General features: G+C 47.0%; 1 protein-coding gene across 1 annotated transcript in view; it reads right to left on the bottom strand.

Annotated features, from left to right (window-relative positions):
• CFAP45 (cilia and flagella associated protein 45) overlaps nt 1-19,941 on the bottom strand; it is a 41,138-nt gene that overhangs the window by 2,107 nt on the left and 19,090 nt on the right. Inside the window, exons 2-9 of the mRNA XM_089913033.1 lie at nt 17,726-17,862; nt 15,501-15,645; nt 14,995-15,165; nt 13,080-13,258; nt 11,126-11,255; nt 7,271-7,417; nt 4,693-4,806; nt 3,906-4,099 (exon numbers count right to left, since the gene is read on the bottom strand). Of these exons, the coding sequence (XP_089769159.1) occupies nt 3,906-4,099; nt 4,693-4,806; nt 7,271-7,417; nt 11,126-11,255; nt 13,080-13,258; nt 14,995-15,165; nt 15,501-15,645; nt 17,726-17,862 (1,217 nt within the window). The remainder of the gene's footprint in view (nt 1-3,905; nt 4,100-4,692; nt 4,807-7,270; nt 7,418-11,125; nt 11,256-13,079; nt 13,259-14,994; nt 15,166-15,500; nt 15,646-17,725; nt 17,863-19,941) is intronic.

Genomic DNA, 19,941 nt, shown 5'->3' with positions numbered 1-19,941 from the left:
AAGAAAACTGCTGACTTCCTTGCCCCTCTGTACTTATACACCAAATCCCCACTGCTCGGACACATCTATGAAAGCAGAAAGATTCTCCTCCTTGCCTTGCCATTATTTTCCTATATAGAGAACAGTTTTTTTTATTGTTTCACATTACGTGAAACAGGGTGGAAATGGGGAAACTGTATGTGTCACTAGAGAGCCCCTGGGGTGGCAGGCAATTGGAAATCTAAACGGGGAAGGGCCTGGTAATTTCACAGGGCTGGGGCAGGGATCCTGGAGGCTGGCTGCATTACAATCATCTCGGGGCTTTCAAAACTACTGATGCCTGGGCCTCACCCCAGACCAGTTAAATGAGAATCTCTGGAGTTGGCTCCTGGGCACCAGTACTCTTTGAAAGCTTCCAGGCATTTCTAAGAACCATTGGGTAGGGAAGGTCAGCTATTTCTGCTTAGTCAACAGGCTGACAGTTAAAGGCATCCCTCTGTCCAGAAGCAGGAAGTCCATATATAGGCCATAGAGGAGGCCATGCTCTTGAAGTAGGAAAAGTTGGAATGCTGGCCATGGAAGAGATGCTCCTAGCACTTGGAGATGCCCATTGTGGTGGTCACATGGCCCTGGAGACCCTAGGTCCAGATGCTAACCTAGAAAAAGGTGAAATTGAACTTAAAGCTAGGGCTGGCAACATCGTTCTCAATGGTGAAAAACTGAAACCATTTCCTCTAAGATCAGGAACAAGACAAGGATGTCCACTCTCACCACTATTATTCAACATAGTTTTGGAAGCCCTAGCCATGGCAATCAGAGAAGAAAAAGAAATAAAAGGAATTCAAATTGGAAAAGAAGAAGTAAAACTGTCACTGTTTGCAGACGACATGATACTATACATAGAGAATCCTAAAGACGCCACTAGAAAACTACTAGAGCTAATGAATGAATTTGGTAAAGTTGCAGGATACAAAATTAATGCACAGAAATCTCTTGCATTCCTATACACTAATGATGAAAAATCTGAAAGAGAAATTAAGAAAACACTCCCATTTACCATTGCAACAAAAAGAATAAAATATCTAGGAATAAGCCTACCTAAGGAGACAAAAGACCTGTATGCAGAAAACTATAAGACACTGATGAAAGAAATTAAAGATGTTACAGACAGATGGAGAGATATACCATGTTCTTGTATTGGAAGAATCAGTATTGTGAAAATGACTATACTACCCAAAGCAATCTACAGATTCGATGCAATCCCTATCAAATTACCAATGGCATTTTTTACAGAACTAGAACAAAAAAATCTTAAAATTTGTACGGAGACACAAAAGACACCGAATAGCCAAAGTGGTCTTGAGGGAAAAAAACACAGCTGGAGGAATCAGACTCCCTGACTTCAGATGATACTACAAAGCTACAGTAATCAAGACAATGTGGTACTGACACAAAAACAGAAATATAGATCAATGGAACAGGATGGAAAGCCCAGAGATAAACCTGCACACCTATGGTCAACTAATCTATGACAAAGGAGGCAAGGATATACAATGGAGAAAAGACAGTCTCTTCAATAAGTGGTGCTGGGAAAACTGGACAGCTACATGTAAAAGAATGAAATTAGAACACTCCCTAACACCATACACAAAAATAAACTCAAAATGGATTAGAGACCTAAATGTAAGACCGGACACTATAAAACTCTTAGAGGAAAACATAGGAAGAACACTCTTTGACATAAATCACAGCAAGGTCTTTTTTGATCCGCCTCCTAGAGTAATGGAAATAAAAACAAAAATAAACAAGTGGGACATAATGAAACTTAAAAGCTTTTGCACAGCAATGGAAACTACAAACAAGACGAAAAGACAACCCTCAGAATGGGAGAAAATATCTGCAAACAAATCAACGGACAAAGGATTCATCTCCAAAATATATAAACAGCTCATGCAGCTCAATATTAAAAAAAAAACAAAAAAACCCAATCCAAAAATGGGCAGAAGACCTAAACAGACATTTCTCCAAAGAAGGCTTACAGATGACGAAGAGGCACGTGAAAAGCTGCTCAACATCACTAATTATTAGAGAAATGCAAGTCAAAACTATAGTGAGGTATCACCTCACACCAGTTAGAATGGGCATCATCAGAAAATCTACAAACAACAAATGCTGGAGAGGGTGTGGAGAAAAGGGGACCCTCTTGCACTGTTGGTGGGAATGTAAATTGATACAGCCACTATGGAGAACAGTATGGAGGTTCCTTAAATAACTAAAAATAGAATTACCATATGACCTAGCAATCCCACTACTGGGCATATACCCAGAGAAAACCATAATTCAAAAAGACACAATGTTCATTGCAGCACTATTTACAATAGCCAGGTCATGGAAGCAACCTAAGTGTCCACCAACAGATGAATGGATAAAGAAGATGTGGTACATATATACAATGGAATATTACTCATCCATAAAAAGGAACGAACTTGGGTCATTTGTAGAGACATGGATAGATCTAGAGACTGTCACACAGAGTGAAGTAAGTCCAAAAGAGAAAAACAAGTATTGTATATTAATTTATATATGTGGAACCTAGAAAACTGGTACAGATGAACTGATTTGCAGGGCAGAAATTGAGACACAGACGTAGAGAACAAATGTATAGACACCAAGGGGGGAAAGTGGCAGAGGGGTGGGGCAGTGGTGTGATGAATAGGGAGATTGGGATTGACATATATACACTAATATGTATAAAATGGATAACTAATAAGAACTTGCTGTATAAAAAAAAAAGAAAGATAGGCTGCATCACTCAGTCTCTACTTATCTGAGCATAACTTCTGTAATTTTTGTAGCCCTCCACCCTAATTAAAATTTTGTTTGGTTTATTTCCTATTTTATTATTATTTTTTAAATTTTATTATTTTTTAATGGCTGCACTGCACAGCATGCAGGATCTTAGTTCCCCAACCAGGGATCGAAAATGGGCCTGGCAGTGAAAGTGCCAAGTCCTAACCGCTGGACAGCCAGGGAGTTCCCTTGTTTGTTTCCTTTAAAAATTTTTTTGATGTTATAGAGTCTGGACCAGAGCAAGAAGAGAGTCTTTCCCAGTTAGGCCAGAACACTTAGAGCCAGTAGAACGTCCCAGGGGCCAGGTCTGGTGGTGGAAGATCTAACTGGTAGAAAGTAGAACTACTGAGACTGCTCACTGCTTTGGGGTAGGAGAAGGGAGACAGACAGTGAGAGATGTGAACACTTAACTTCCACTTATGTGTTGGAATTATAACTAAGCCAACATAGAGAACAAAAATAAAAGGATAAAGAGCTGACAAGGCCAGAAAGATGGAGAAATACAGGTGAAGCCCATCCAAATACGAGTCTCTGACATCCTTCTTAGATGAATGGGCAAGAATGGTGTTTTATTCATCTCTAATATCTCCCATAGCATCCAACACAGAGCCTTGACTTTACGTGCTTAGTACATATTTGTCAAAAGACCTCCCTCAAAGCCCTGCTCTGATGACTCGCAACCCTGAGTGTGTGAGTTCTTCTCTCCCTCTCTCTTCAACCTCCCCTGCTGCAGTTTCAGCCCAAACTTGTCGAGGGACATGGAGGTGGGGAGGGCAGAAGAGACCAGATTTATACCTTTACTTACACTTTTAATGCTCCCGGGGAAATAATCCCTATAATAACCAATTCCTTAATCACTTCCAGGTAGGTGCTATTTTCCAATTCTTTAATAAAATTCTTGGCTCAAGTGTCTTTGAAATATTTCAATTATCCATCTAGTTAGAACAACCCCACCAACCTGGTCAAGGTGGATGCACATCTGTCCGTGGACATGCCAGAAATTGCCTCTCCACCCAGTACGGACCATCCCTGCCACAGTACCAGGAAGGGAAGCTGAGGTTCCCAGCTCCTCCTACCGAAGAATCCTCTCGAACTCATCCCGGTCCCGTTGCACCTGAACGGCCAGAGCGTGCTCCTTGAAAGCCACCTGTTCTTGCCGACTTTTCCGCAGTTTCGCCTCAGTTTCCATCTTCTTCTGTGCGTTTTCCTTTTCCTTTCTGCGCCACTCTCTGTCGGCAACCTCCTGGTTGCGTTTGGCCCGCAAGGCATCCTGGGAAAGGAGAGGGCGGGGAGACCAGTGAGGATGCAAAGTAACCTCAGGTCCCTTTAGGAAGACACCTACTTCGGACTCTGCCCCAGCTTGCTTTGAGAAGCCCCCCGAATTTCTCTAGCAGCAGGGTTATGCTAGGAAAGAATAAAGGGAATCCTGTCATAGAACTTTCAGGTCAGAAGATACCCTGAGGGGTCATCTTGTCCTTCCCCCACCCCCAGCTCATTCCAGTTCTCTCCCTATACCTGAAACACCTCCCGGCTGTCCTGCGATTGCTTCTAACTTTAATGACTGCTAATGATGGAGATGGCACAGTTTCCTCTGGTGACACATTTCAGTGGTTAGTTAAGGTTGAAAGTTCTTTATGTGGCAGCCAAAATCTTTCTCTTGGACCTTAAGCACGTAATACACTTCTCGATCCTTGCTTGCCAAGGGCTTGGAAGCAGGCCCATCTCTCCGTCCTCCAGCTACTGAAGTCGAGATAACTTGCATCCTCTCTTCTATACCCTCACCCTTGAGACCATTCTACAGGCTGTCAAAGGAATAGTTAAGGGGATGGGAGAGGCCGAGAGAAGCTGAGACTGAATAGGTACCTGCTCTGCCTGGTAATCCTGGGCCTTCTCCTGCATTGCCCTCAGGCGGGCGATCTCCTTCTCTTTCTCCCTCCGGATTCTCTCCTGCTCAGCCTCAAACTCTGCTTCTCGAGCCTGCCAGGAAGAAAAGGCCTCACAGCATGGCTCCCATTGCCCCAGGCTTGCAGAGAGAAACTGAGACCCTTGTCTATTCAATATCCCCCCTACCCCTTCCTGACTCCTTTTAAGGTAGGGCAAAATGACTAGCAAATCATTGACATGAATCTAATCAGCATTTGTAAGATGCTTCGTTGCTTACAAAATGCCTTCTCCTGTAATATCCCAGGTGGTCCTCACAACATCTCATTAGATTGATATTATAAAGAAACTGATGTGCATAGAATTCAAGGGTCCTGTCTAAGATGGCACAGCTAGTAAACTACCAAACGGATTCAAATGCAGGTGAGCCCAGCCTTCATGCTCTCTCTGCTACTTCACAATTTCCAAGTTGCAAGGCTGCTGGGCCAAGTTTCTAGAAATAACAACTGTGGCTTCCTGCCTGTCTTGTAAAGTACAGGAGGTGGAAGTTATCTCATTAGTCCTTTTGGGCAAATGGCCAACCGTGCGATGTGCGGCCCCCCAGTGGTTAGCAGATACCTAAGGAATGAACTATCAAAATTAGCTCCCTTTGCCACTTCTCTGAAAAAGCAGACATATCCCTAAAAGCTTTCCATACACAGCTTCCCAACTATGATTCTTGGTTAGTCATAAGACTAATAATGGCTTAGGTTGGGTGGAAATGTGATCATCCCACAAAGAATGTTCCTTAGCCTTGTTCCACCTTTCCAGACTTCTGTGCACCCAATGAGCTGTCAGCTTGTGAGCTGTGCACAGCTGGCTGTGTGTCAAGCTGGTCTCTCTGCTCCACGTTGCCCTAGATGGCAGGGCAGGGAACTCGGGAGGCTTCCACCACCAATCTCTGCCTTTAGCTCTAAAGCGGCAGCCCCGGCTGTAAGAACAGAGACCACTGTGAGGTCAGGGAAGGGCTTGTGATACACTTGGATTCTTCTGGTGGGCTGTGGGCATGCCCAAGTGCCCGATCCCTTTGCCAGTTTCCTGCCTCTCCCAGGTTCTCCTGCCAATGACATTTTCATGTATGAAGACAAGACATATTCCTCTCCTGCTCAGAAATCAATGGCAATTCCTCATCATTCCACACTTGCAGCTCTGCTCAAGGTCCAAGGCATTCCCAACAACTGCTCTCAGCTCTCCATCATCTCGCTACCTCGTTTCCCATCACAACCACCAGAGACTCTCTGCTGCAGACAGTGAAACTGTTCACCAATTCCTACACGTGACTGGCTTATTATCACCACCTTCGCCCATTCAGGGAAACAGTTGCTGAGTCCCATACGTTGCACATAGCATTACTCTAGGTACATTCAGCCTGTCTGATACTGGACACACATTGAAGCATTCAGGATCTTTTCAATCAGTCAGTGACTAGGTTCACAAGGTTGTTGTAACGACTAGATAAGACAACACACAAAGCCCTCAGCACAGAGCCTGTGTACAGACTAAATGCTTGATTAATGGTAGTTGTGTGATCGTTATTATGCTGGAACCCCCGTGTCCCCGGTCTCGCGTCCTCACTCGGTTGCCTGCATATCCCTGGCATCCAGTAAGGAAGCCAAAGCCAATAAACGAGCTTTGCTGAGCTTCATTTTCTATCGTTTGCATTTGGAGTATAGAGGTATATCAAATATGCCTTTTCCGATTGCACCCACACCCTCCCCCTGCCCATAATTAAGAATCCCTACCATAGAGAAGTATGGTATCATCATGGAACCTCAAAGCTGGTAGGGAAGGCAGGACCCACGCATGAGGAGTTGAATAACTTTCCTGCCAGCTCAAGTCTTTCCTTCTCTTCTTATAGAAATCCATGCTCACTCCATCCAAACCGTGCCTAAAAGCTTTCTTTTGCCCTCCATTCCTCACAGACCCCAATCATGCCATTACTCATCCTTGCCCCAGAATGACTCCACACATTCATGAGCTGCATCTCCCTATAACTGTTCAAGGGTATTGCTCCCTGTTCCATGGTGCATTTGTTCTTATAAGTACTACAGGGGGTGGTGGTTGAAGGCTCTATTTTCTGAGCCTAGCATCCAGTATAGGATGGATGCCCAATATAGGAATTTTCACAAGAAGTTTATGGGGCAGCTGACCCATGATTGATTACTGAAGATATAATTATCCAGGTCATGAGGAATCCACGAAAACTTTACTTTCACCAATAGTTTTCATTTTCTTCCCTGCCTGCACCTGACCCTCACCCCAACTTCTAATCAAAGGTGTTAACAAGGACAATAATACCCTAATTGGGGTGTCCTTTCCAGGCTACTCTCTGGTAATGAACAAGGGGACTGGCCAAGTTGAAGAGAAAAAGAAGCCAGGCCCTTGAACTAAGGACATGGATTTTAGGATGATGACGTAACTACCTTCTGTTGCCTTAGCTTAGTTCTCATGCCTCCATATCCCTGAGACAGACACCCCATTCCCGCTCAGAAGTCCCAGGCACCGGTAAGCAGGTCCCTACCATCTTCTTCTTGGTAAATTCCATCACCATCTGGTCTGCCAGCTTCTCCTGAGCCAGCAGCTCTGCTTTCTGCCTCTGGTTTTCGTCATTGATGCGTTTGATCTCAGCCTGCATCTTCAGCTTTTGCTGGTGTCTTCGTTCCAAGTCCTGCCACCGAAGGGAGAGAGCATCAGAGTAGAAGGGGAAAGATCAAAAGATACTGGCCTCTCGGGATGGAGAGACACAGATGGAGGCAGGGAGAGAGATGCACACTCTGAAGTCTAGCTCCAGTTACTGCCCTTGATTAAAGCTGTTCTTTCAAGGGTCATCAATGACCTCTTCCAGCCAAATGGCCCTTTGCAGTCTTCATTCACCTTGACTTTGCAGCAGCCCCTGACACTGGGGATCTCTATGAACTCTCAGGAAGTGGAGGCTCTTAAAATTCTACTCAGTGTCTCCCCCATGTCAGGCAAAATCCTATCCTTTGTTCATTATGCTTTCCTCCTGCCTTCAATTTCCTTCCCCTATTCAAACCCAAACTTTTGGTCTCTGTTCAATAGTGATGATTAAAATAGATAAAATAGAGTATTTGGGAGGGAGGGAGATGCAAGAGGGAAGAGATATGGGAACATATGTATATGTATAACTGATTCACTTTGTTATGGGGCAGAAACTAACACACCACTGTAAAGCAATTATACCCCAATAAAGATGTTAAAAAAAAATAGAGTATTGCACTAATTGAGTACTTTTTATTCATAAGACACTTTATATAACCTACCTCTAGCACCTAAATGTACCCCAAAAACCCTGAAAGGTAGTCCTTGTTATCTTTCTTGTACAGGTGGAAAAACTGAGGCTCAGAGTTTAAGCAACTCGCCCAGGGCCATACAGCTAATGAACTCCAGAGTCAGAATTTTGGAACCTGGTCTGTCTAAACTAAAGTTCCAATCTTCTGTGGAGCTCTTACTTGATTGCCCCAAGTTTTCATTCTCTCTGCATTTCTGAATTCCCTTTGCACTTAAGATGGTGCCACACCTCCTCGGACTTGATCATACGTTGCCGTGAGGATCCCATTCGCTTCCTGTGTGTTCATTCTGTCCCAGCCAGAGGACAGGGACCATGTGTAACACTTCTTCTCTTTCCCAATACTGGGAGGGAAACAGCAAATACTCAATAATGAGGCAGGGAAGAGGGGGCCAAGGTGAGTGGCAAGTGAGATAGAGAAAAAACCTCAGAGAGAAAAACAATGAGTGATGGACATCAGAGTCCCAATCACCCTGAGTGACAAGATCCCTTCTAAGGAATGAGCCTGAGCCTTTGAAAGCTCCCAATGATCAGACCACTTCTGAGCACATCCTCAGGTCCCAATGTGGAGGGGCACTGGGACCTTGGGCAGTGGCCTCCCTACCGTCTCAAACTTGGACTCCTTGCTTCAAACTCTCCTACCCATCAACTCACTCCACCTCCCACACTGCTTCCCGCTCCTTCCATTTCTTCAAAGACTAACCGCTACCTGGCCTCCCAGTTCCTCCTCAGCCCAGCTTCTGCCCTGACGCATCCCAGGCAACACTGCTGACCCTCCCCCAGCTTGGCTCACTGCCCAGTTCAGGGCTCTTTCCTCCAGGAAGCCTCCTGAACCAGACCAGCACAGTGCTGTGTGCCTCCCCCAGGTCCACGTGGTGCCTGAGTCACGGCCGCCAGCGTCCCCTCACCCTCCAAGCACCTGCCTCCTTGCTCACGCCACAGTTCCCCTCCTGACACTCCAACTCCCACACTCTTTTTTCCCCTTTTCCCTTTCTTCCTTTCCTTCCTACCTTCTCCCCATCAGTTTTACACGTGCCATTGGTACCCCAGGCAGTATTTAATCCCACTGACCCTCAAAGCTAGAAAAGCTGCTGACTTCTGATCTATGACATACATATAATCATATATTTACTTACTTCTTTGCCTATTTATTTACTTTTTGGTTTGTTGTTTTTGTGGGTTCATTTCATTTCCAAGAAACCAAAGGACTTCCCCTGCTTCTCATCTTTGAAGCCATCATGAAGCAACCCCAGAAAACTCCCTTATTCTCTCCATCTTGCTAGCAAGGTGGGGAAAGCTGCCCTTGCATCACCAGGAGATGATGCAGTTCTAGGCTGGGGAGGCAGAGGTTTCTACCTCTGCCCAATGATACTTCCTGGAGACTCAGGGAGTGCCTAGAAGGACGGGAAAAGGACAATGACCTAACACTGGAGTAATTGTGTTGACTCAGTGACACCTGGAATTTTCTCAATGAACCCACGAATGCCCATTCCCCACAGTCAATTTGGATTTTCCAGTCTCCTGCGTATCTACCCCAGACCTGTCCTTCCTGTCCCTTTCCCTCTCTCTCCTGAGCCAGGAGCTTGGCCAGGTCTTGTCTGTCTTCATGGCCCTGTTGCTCCCCTTCTCAAGCAGTTCACAAGGCTGCCTGCCCCTCATCTTCCCTGACCATCTGGTTATCAGCCTCCCAGCCCTCACACAGACCCTCATACTGCAAGTGCTTGAGAAGCCCTCATAATTATAAGGCCCCCCATGAGATCCTTCAAGGGCCCCCTGTCACTCCTCACCATCAAATTCACTGGGAGATGACAACTCAATCACCCATAAACATGGGGAAGGAGGAGAACAATAAAAGAATATGTGTTCCACAAGTTAAATGGCACCATGAGGAAATAATCAGACAAATCAGAATGTGGGACATTCTTCAAGTCAAATGTCCTGGATGCTTCAAAGTATCAGTGCTATGAAAATGAATGAATGAATGAATGAGTGAGGGAACTCTTCTAGATCAAAATAGACTTAAAAGACTTAGTGAATGCAATGTGTGAACCTTGATTGAATCCTGGTTTGGACGAAAGAAAATATATTTTTGTAACAACTAAATAAATTTGAGTGTAGAGTAAATATGAAATGATATTATAAAATCATTGGATTCTAATTTTGTTGATAATGGTGCTGTTGACTTGTAAGCAAATGTCCTTCTTCAGAGATACAGGCTGAAGCATTCAGCAGCAAAGTGTCAAGATGCTGGCAACTTACTTTCAAATAGTTTAACAATATCAAAATATGTATATACATCTAAAAGAGACAAGCAACTCAGGCAGATTAACAACCACTAAATCTAGGTGAAGCATTGATGGGTGTGGTACAGTTCTTTCAACTTGTCTGTGTGTATAAAATTTTTTTAAAGTGAAAAATTGAGGGGAAAAAAGAATAAATGCCCCAAATGCTTGCCATGTACCTCACTATGCCAGGGGCCTTTGTATACTGCAACAGATCAGATGAGGCCAATAGAAGAAGATTTGTTTAAGTCTACCTGGTCTGAACAGATGTGTCATCATTACTTCTGCAATGGATACGCTTACTAATTTTATTTAGGCTAACAGGAAAAAAGAGTTTGACTCCTCAACACAATTAATGACACTGAGATGCAATGTACTTTGGATGAGGCAACAGCAGCGAGTCTAGAACTAAGACACTGCTACTGTTCACCTACAAAGTCTATGATATCCCTAGATAATTGAGCGAAGACAATAAAACATCCCTATGTTTATCTGTGCAAAGCATGTAGCCATATCTTTCCTTCATGTGTCCATTCACACGGATATGTCAGTCCTGGACCCCAAGTTCCAGTAAGGCAGGGACGGTATCCAAATCACTGCTCCTCCCCCAGCATGACTCCACAGCCAAACAAGTGTTTCATAAGGCAATTAAAAATTGATGGTGACGACGATGTGAAATGAGCGTGTGCCTGACGGCACATCAGCCCACACACTCAAGCCCCACAGTGTTGGAGGGCTTTTTTGCTGTTGCTGGTGGAACTTGGCATTATCTGTGCAGCCCTGTTACCCTTAGATCCTCCTCTTGGAGCTGCTCCATATACGCCCGCATCTGCTCCTTATCCTGTTGCTGCTGCTCGGCAAGCAGCGATCGCTCCTCCTGCTTCTTTTCCATCTGTTCCACAATGTGCCGTCTTCCTCTGGGAAGAAACAGTGCCACGGTGTCTTAGAAACCAAGGGTCTGTGCCTCTCTGTTCTAACCTCCACCCAAATAACCCCCAAGATGGGAGGCATCGTAGGAACAATGTGACAAGTGCCCCCTAAACATGGCTATGCTTCACGAACCCAGACCAAAGTCCTTCCCCAGAGGGTCCTGGCAGGTTGGTCCTCTCCCGTCTGAACTCCTGGCTCTGGGGCTCACCGTTCTTTTTTTTTTTTTTTAATTTCATGCAGTCTACTTTATTGATTTTTTTTCTTTCATAGATTGTACTTTTCTCTTGTTGCAGAGCACGGGCTCTAGGCACGCGGGCTTCAGTAGTTGTGGCTCGCGGGCTCAGTAGTTGTGGCTCGTGGGCTTAGTTGCTCCGCGGCATGTGGGATCTTTCCGGACCAGGGCTCGAACCCGTGTCCCCTGCATTGGCAGGAGGATTCTTAACCACTGCGCCACCAGGGAATCCCAAGAGCTCTATCTGAATGTCAATCTCGTACTCCTTCCCGTAGATTCTTATCGTAATCTGTGTCTTCTCCCACTCTCCCAGCCTTCCTGCCCTCTTTCTGCCCGGGTCCGGGAAGATCCCACATGCCGCAGAGCAGCTGGCCCCGTGAGCCATGGCCGCTGAGCCTGCGCATCCAGAGCCTGTGCTCCGCAACGGGAGAGGCCACAACAGTGAGAGGCCCACGTACCGCAAATAAATAAATAAATAAATAAATAAATAAATAAATAAATAAATAAAGATAGAGCTCTTGAATGACTCCAGATGAAATACACTATAGCAATGAGTAAAAGAGTTACATGGAAGCAGGTTTAGACTCAATATAAGGACCAGGTCAAATCATTAGAGCTGCTGAAAAGGCAGGGATTTTCCTTTCAGTGGAACTGTTTATGCAAAAAATGAAGAGCCACTTGGCCATGAAATAAACTTTTATTGGGAGCCTGCTATAGTGAGCCAGGTACCTACTAGAAGTACAAAGATGAATGGTACATGAGAACAGAATACAGATGGGGAGAAAGAACTGCCATTCAGTGTGGTGCAATGACTATTTTTTTTACAAGGACTATTATTTATAGAGGTAATTCTTCAATTATATAGTTGGCGTTCTAAATCCAGGATACTATGATTCTATAATTTACCTGCGTTGGGACTTGTCCTTTCCTGCAAAATGAAGGGGACTGAATTTATTCATTCTAACACGTATTAAGCACCTACTACAGTCCAAGCACTCTGGTAGGTCCAGAAGCTACAGAAATGAATAAGACAGGGATCCTGTCCTCAGTGAACATACAGCCTGGTGAGGGTCAGGGAACCACAGTGCAAGGAGGGGTGTGCCAGAGTATAAAGAGGATGTGGCGGGACCCAGAGAAGGGAGCCCTAAAGCCTGCCAGGTGAAGTGAGGGAGGTTTCTCAGGGGAGGAGACGGCAAAGCTACATACTAAAAGATGAGAGCGCGTTTTTCGGGGGGAAAGGAAAGAGAAGAGTATTCAAAGGAGAGGGAACAACAAAAGTCATGAGCTTTTGTCAAGACCTGGCATGTTGGGGGAAATGAAGGAAAGCCTCATAGAATGGATGGCAGAAAATGGTGCAAAATGAGGCTGAATTGGGGCCAGATTATGAAGCACCTGTTGTGATCTTGGAAATAAGTTTTAAGAAGTTCTGTGCTTCTCTGAATCACTCCATAAAGGTTTTGAGATAATAACAGAGGAGGATAATGACCATTTCTCATGTCTTCCCCCTTTGCAAGGCTATATGAACCTAAAGACACATGGAAATGACTAAGAGAGGAAGGTGCCAAAGCCATCTCTTTACCGGATGCTCTCTTCCCGCCTCTTTCTGTGCAGCTCCTCCTGCCTCTGAACGGATTTCTGCCGCTCCACCTCCATCATCTGATCCAACCGTTTCTCCTCTGCATCCAGCTCTTTTTGGATCAGCTGCTTCTCCAGAATTTGGGCATCCCGGATGGCATGGCACTTAGCATTGAGGATGATCTGGGGAGTGGAAATAAAGTTGTGGTACTAGGTCTGGGAGTAAGGATGGGGGGGGAATGCATCACGGGGATATGGAAGTGCGAGCGGGGAGAAATGGGAGCAGAATCCTATTGAGTGTGCTCACAAGCCCAGAAAAGCAATAGTGTCGGGGCTTCCCTGGTGGCGCAGTGGTTGAGAGTCTGCCTGCCGATGCAGGGGACATGGGTTCGTGCCCCAGTCCGGGAGGATCCCACAGGCCGCAGAGCGGCTGGGCCCGTAAGCCATGGCCGCTGAGCCTGCGCGTCCGGAGCCTGTGCTCCGCAACGGGAGAGGCCACGACAGTGAGAGGCCCGCATACCGCAAAAAAAAAAAAACAAAACAAAACAATAGCGTCTTTCAGGGTATTGGATCTTAGTGTTTGGGGGGACATGGATCACGCTTTGGGAATATGATGAAAGCTATGGGCTTTCTCCTCCATAAAATTCATTTGCATCTGTACACACAAAATTTCCATAAAACTTCAGAAGTTCATGGTCCCCCCTTAGAGACCCATGAACCCCAAGTGAAGACCCGCTGTTCTACACTTCGGGGAAACAAACATTCTTGCAGAGGCCAAGCCACTAGATTTTTAAACTAGAAGAGCCCAACATGACACATAACGGAATGAAAAACCATGAGCCATCAATAGGAACTATGGAGTAAAAGCTTTGGAAAATAAAAGGAAGTAGAGAAGATTTACCTGAGAGACAGAAACTGTAGATGAAGGGGCTGGGGAGTCAGCATTTTTCATTTGGCCAGGAAGTGAACCACATGCAACTGAGTTACACAATAGAATTCCAAATGAGCCTCTGGTCTTTATGCTCTCAGCTAAGGGAAGCACTTTGAACACGACAAAAAGAACCCAATTGCCTGGGACCACCATATGTGGCCAGAATTGAACTAGCAGGATAGAGATACAAGTAACATCCTCACATGCATTTATCGACCCACAGTTCGCAAAGCCTCTCCCATATATTAGCATATTTAATCCTGCCAATAATTCTGCTAAGTAGTTTCACCACCCTCATTTTACAACCGAAGTGAGGCTCAGGGAGGGCAAGTGACTTGCCGAAGGTCACACAGCAGGCACGTGGCAAGTGCAGCTCTCCACCCCATTCCCCTGCCAAGGCCAGACCCTGACCTTTCACCCCTGCACCCTGTCTCCAGCTGGAGCTCATGCTGTCAGGTGTGTGAATAAGAGATAAGAGGAGGGAGGACTTCCCTGGCGGTCCAGTGGTTAAGACTCTGTGCTTCCACTGCAGGGGGCATGGATTTGATCCCTGGTCAGGGAACTAAGATCTCGCAAGCTGTGTGGCACGGCCAAAGGGGAAAAAAAAAAAAAAAAAAGGAAGCTTGATAGAACTTCCCTGGTGGGGCACAGTGGTTAAGAATCTACCTGTCAATGCAGGGGACACGGGCTCGAGCCCTGATCTGGGAAGATCCCACATGCCATGGAGCAACTAAGCCCATGCGCCACAACTACTGAGCCTGTGCTCCAGAGCCCGTGAGCCACAACTGCTGAAGCCTGGGCGGCTAGAGCCCGTGCTCTGCAACAAGAGGAGACACCGCAATGAGAAGCCCAAGCACCGCAACTAGAGAAAAGCCTGCACACAGCAACGAAGACCCAATGCAGCCAAAAATAAATTAATTAAATTAAAAAAACAAAATAAAGAGAGAGAAAGAGAGATAGGAGGAGGGAGGGAGAACGGAGAGCTCACCTTGCTCATGTCCTTCAGCTCCTCTACCTGCTCCATCCGCAGCTGCCTGGCTCTCTGAAGGAGGTTCTGGGCCCTGTCCTTGGCCACCTCCTCCAGATTGTTGAGCTTCTTGCTGGTCCTCCAAACCATTTCCTTCTGTTTCATGATCTTCTTGCGTGTGGTCACTGCGTCCTATGGGAGCCACGTCGGGATTAGTGGGGGGTTACTGCCTGTGCTCTGTGCCCTGGGCACTAGCCCGGCTGCCACGGTTGACCCCAGATGAGTTTCGCCTCACCCCACCGCACTGTCAGAGCCCAGGGGTTTCTCAGCCTGGCTTCCTCACCCTTCCCGCCACCCTGCGGTTCCTCCCCACACCCACTCTTAATTCTACAACATGTCCTCTTTAGCACGTTCACGCCCCATTTCAGGGTCCCCTAACTAGAGCTCCCAGTCTTGTGGGAAGCTGGCCTCTCCCCAGCCCTTCTCTTCAACCCCCCTCTGCATAGATGGGGGACGGGGGTAGCTACCACAATGGCTTCCTTCTCCTCCTTGAAGGCCTGCTCCCTGGCCTTGAGTTCTTCTCTAGTCAGGACGTGGGATGCCCATTTGATCCGCTCAAACTCCTCAGGGCTCATGATAAGGGACTCCCCGGAGGGGTCCTTGGTGGGGATGCTGACACAAGGATTGAACAAAATTAGGGAGGCGAGGGGAGGGAAGGGCAAGCTCTCAGCACCACACTGCAGGCCGCTCGGCTCTCCTCCCCGCCCCTCATCACTGCCCCCCCGCCTGCAGGGACTCGGGCAAGGGCAGGAGAGACAGCCAACTGCGCAACGGGTCCACTGGGGAAAAGCGGTCCCAGGCAAGGGTGGAGTAGCGTCATGGGCTAAAGAAGGGACAGTTTAAGGACTTTTGCTAAAAGGTCCAGTTCATATGCTACCTTCTCTGCATCGCCGTGTATGACCCTCCCCCATGTATACATACATAGACCACCTCCTTTCCTCTGCTCTCCCTGCCAGTGTTGTGGGCAACTTCTGTTTCCCTTGCTGGATCACAAGCTCCTCCAGGATACGGACTCTGTCTTAACCCCACAGGCAGTCCAGAGGCTGGCACAGTGCTGGGCACAGACTGAGGACTCATAATAAAGTTGTTGAATTGAACTTTTAAAATAGATGATTCCTCAAGGATGACATAAAAAGAGCAAGGGGATGCCAGACAAGGATGAAGTGGATGCCAGTGAGAAACAAAAGCATCCCTGTGCATCCAGCCCAGAGAGAAGCTTTGAACCCTAAATATTAATTAAACTCTCTGATCAACAATAGTCAGAGACATGTCTATAGACATTTCTAACTGCCCAGCACATTCAACAAACCAATAGATAATTATAAAGATTACAAACAAATGACACACATTAAAGATGGAGCAGAGGGGTGGGGATAAAGATGCTTCTGGGTGAGGCGATTTAACAGGTACATGGCTAGGAGGCAGGAAGTTAAACTTCCTCCAATAAAACTGGTGCAGGGGGGCTTCCCTGGTGGCGCAGTGGTTGAGTGTCCGCCTGCCGATGCAGGAGACGCGGGTTCGTGCCCCGGTCTGGGAAGATCCCACATGCCGCGGAGCGGCTGGGCCGGTAAGCCATGGCCGCTGAGCTTGCGCGTCCGGAGCCCGTGCTCCGCAACGGGAGAAGCCACAACAGTGGGAGGCCCGCATACCGCAAAAAAAAAAAAAAAACTGGTGTAGGGGAGGTGTCCAGGAGGTGGACGAATGAGCGAGTGGACTTGAGGCTTGGCTAAGATCTTGTGGTTCACTGGGTGGCGTGGCCCCAAACATCTGGGATCTGGAATAACAAAAAATGATCTAAATCTGAGACAGCATCTCACGTTGCTCTCAGCAGCCCTGACAAGTCACCAGCAACTTCACCTCCAACGTGTTTTTTAGGACTGGACCAGTCCAAGAAGGAGACATTTCTTGGGCCCCAGGAGTACCTGCAGGGCTGCTACCACATCTGGCCATTTCATGCCAGAGCTGACCAGACAGTGCTCCTGGAGCTGTGTCCCAGCCGTGCCTCCCCAGCTTGTGACACAGGCTGCATTTTCTGGGAATTCAAGTTTTTAGTGAGTGGAGCCAGAGTAGGAAGAATGGTTTGGAGAATGAAGCACTAGCACAAGAGCTAAACCACTGAGTGATGGTGTTGGCTCATTTCACATGGCTGAGCTGGGCCTAAACCCCACAGGAGGGGCCCCAGCAAGGGGGCTGCTCCAGTCAGGAAGTCATGCTGAGCTAATCCCAAAGGAACCCAAGAGCCCTTGGGAATTTCCTCTTCTGGCCTCAGAGCCTGGGAAGAAGCCAAGGGGCTAATTAGGCATCTGGTCAGTTTCCCTTTGCTTCCTATTCTTGATGCAGCCAAAAGGAAGTGACTCATCTGGACATTTCCCTTTACCAATGGGAAAGTGCACTAATGGGGGCTCAGAGAGGACCCCTAAGCACCTCCCCTCTACCAGCCCCATAGGACCCACGGCAGCCAGAAGAAAGGGAAGAGAAAGAAGCTGGGAATCAAGGGCAATGGCAGTAATAGATACAAGGTGGGGAGAAACAAAAGAAACCAAAATGGAGAAAAAAGGAGAACCAAGAAACAAAATGGGGGGAAATGAATAGGAAAGAGGTGGGGTCCGCAATGACAGAATGAGACCAGGTGGGTTTCCCCATCTCTACGCAGAGGTCCTCAGCGGAAAGGCTCTGTGCGCTAGGTACTCACATGAGCTCCCGGACCATGTCCCGGGTGATGAGCTGGACGGTCTCTGGCTTGTGGTCCAAGCCCAGGGCAGTGAGAGTTTTCCGAATGGCATGCTTATCTCGGAGCAGCACGATGGGGCTGTCGCTCTGGGTCAGAGGCTGTGGTGTCAGGAAGGACAGTTTAAAAGCTGGTCACCACACTTCCTGCTGGTCAGCCCTAACTTCAAGTGCAGCCTTCCCCTCTCCTGGGGCTTCTACCCCATCCAGTGGCAGGGGAGGCTGGCTGGGGCCCAGACTGCAGGACCACCAAGAGTAGCCAGGGCACTGAGAGCAGCAGGGTACTCTGCCCTTGAACATGGCCAGATGTGCTCTGTACCGACCAACTCTTCTGAGAGCAAGCCTTCTTTATACCTTGTACAGATACTCCCAGAGGGATGGGGGCGTGGGGGGAGGGTTGCTAGCGTACGTCCATTCCTAATCTAAAACCATCAGGAATGAAAATTTGGGGTCTCTAAGTTCTCCTCCCTCCGTGGTTTACGAAAAAAAAAAATAATTAGCTCTCCTGACCACACTGTGGGTTTCAAGCATACAATTTGTTATGGACTCATCCAATCTATGATATTTGTTATTTTTAATCCTTTCTAATGATTCATTTACTTTCATCCCCCAAAAAAGCCATATGGAGGAAGTTAGAAATAGCTAAATGGCCCTGGTGGAGACCTGCCCTTAAATCTAATGGGGTGAGGGAGTCAGTGAGTTAGAATTCAGCAAGGCGAATACAAATTAGATATATGAGGTTTTTTAAAAAATGCTCTGACCATGAAGGAGTAACATAATAAGAAAATGAAATCACTTTTCAGGAAATTTTGAACACAGGAGAGAATTTCATTTGTCATGAACGCAGTATCTGTGGTCCTGAGTAGAGGCAGGCACATGGCTTCGGTGGAGGTCTTTCCTGTCTGGAGAATCCCGCTTTGCACACCCGTCCCTGGAGTGCTGCTGCCACCTGGTGCCCATCTCTGCTTCCAAGTGGCACAACTCAGTCAGGCCACAGGCCACTTCTGCCCCCTACTGCCGGCTGGGAGACTTCCGGGACTCTCACCCAGCAAAAAGGCCAAAGAACAGGCCAGGAATAGGCATTACTTTGCCTGCACACTCTTGAAAGTCAGCAAGACTCTGTTTGGAGAACTCGGCCATTTCCAAATCTATCTTCACTAGAAGATATCTATCTTTAACTAGAAGACTCCCCATGGACTCAAAACAAATAAACGACATGTCTGCAAGTGAAATTGCATTGCTTTGATCCTTTCCCTTGTCCATAGGAAACTGCTACAGAGTGGGCATCTTCTAAATGGATAAAGATGCCCATCTGGAACACTCTGGAAAGTCCTTTCTTGTCCGCAGTGAGGAGAGTGAGGGGCAGGGGTAGACATCAACTCTCGTCTCCCCAGTGTGCCTGCAGCCAGAGCTATTCACACTAGGATTCACACCACCACTGGTATCTTTCTTCTTTTTCGCTTTTCTCTGCTTCTTTTTCTTTTTCTTTTTTTCTTCCAGTTTTCTTGAGACATAGTTGACATACAGCACTGTATATGTGTACAGCATATTGATCTGATTTACATCCATCATGAAGTGATTATCACCATAAGTTTAGGGAACACCCACCATCTCATATAGATGCAAAATTAAAGAAATAGAGAAAACCATTTTCCTTGTGTTGAGAGCTCTTAGCATTTACTCTAACAACTTTCATAGATAACATACAGGCAGCGTCCCTCTCCTCTCTCAATCTCTCACCACCCTTCTCTCCATGTCTCATCCTCTTTCTCTCCTTGCCTCTCTTCCTTCTTACCGTCTGAACATCACGTGTACCAAGGTTATTCCAAGTTACACTCTGGCTGTCCTTCTCTAGTCGTCAGCCTCTTAGATGGGATGACATTTGCAAACAAACACCTGCCTGTTTCCCAAAGCAAAGTAACTGTATTTTTTTTTTTTTTTTTTTTTGCGGTACGCGGGCCCCTCACTGTTGTGGCCTCTCCCGTTGCGGAGCACAGGCTCCGGATGCGCAGGCTCAGCGGCTGTGGCTCACGGGCCCAGCCGTTCCGCGGCATGTGGGATCCTCCCGGACCGGGGCACGAACCCATGTCCCCTGCATCAGCAGGCGGACCCCCAACCACTGCGCCACCAGGGAAGCCGAAAGTAACTGTTTTAGCTGAGCAACCGGGAAAGAAGGCTGAT

The sequence above is a fragment of the Delphinapterus leucas genome, chromosome 1 (assembly GCF_059928025.1).
Source record: "Delphinapterus leucas isolate spDelLeu-1000000601 "Yukka" chromosome 1, BTC_Dleu_Yukka2, whole genome shotgun sequence".
NCBI lineage: Eukaryota > Metazoa > Chordata > Mammalia > Artiodactyla > Monodontidae > Delphinapterus > Delphinapterus leucas.
Note: the sequence above shows the minus strand (reverse complement) of the source record. Positions and strands in the feature narration are given on the sequence as shown.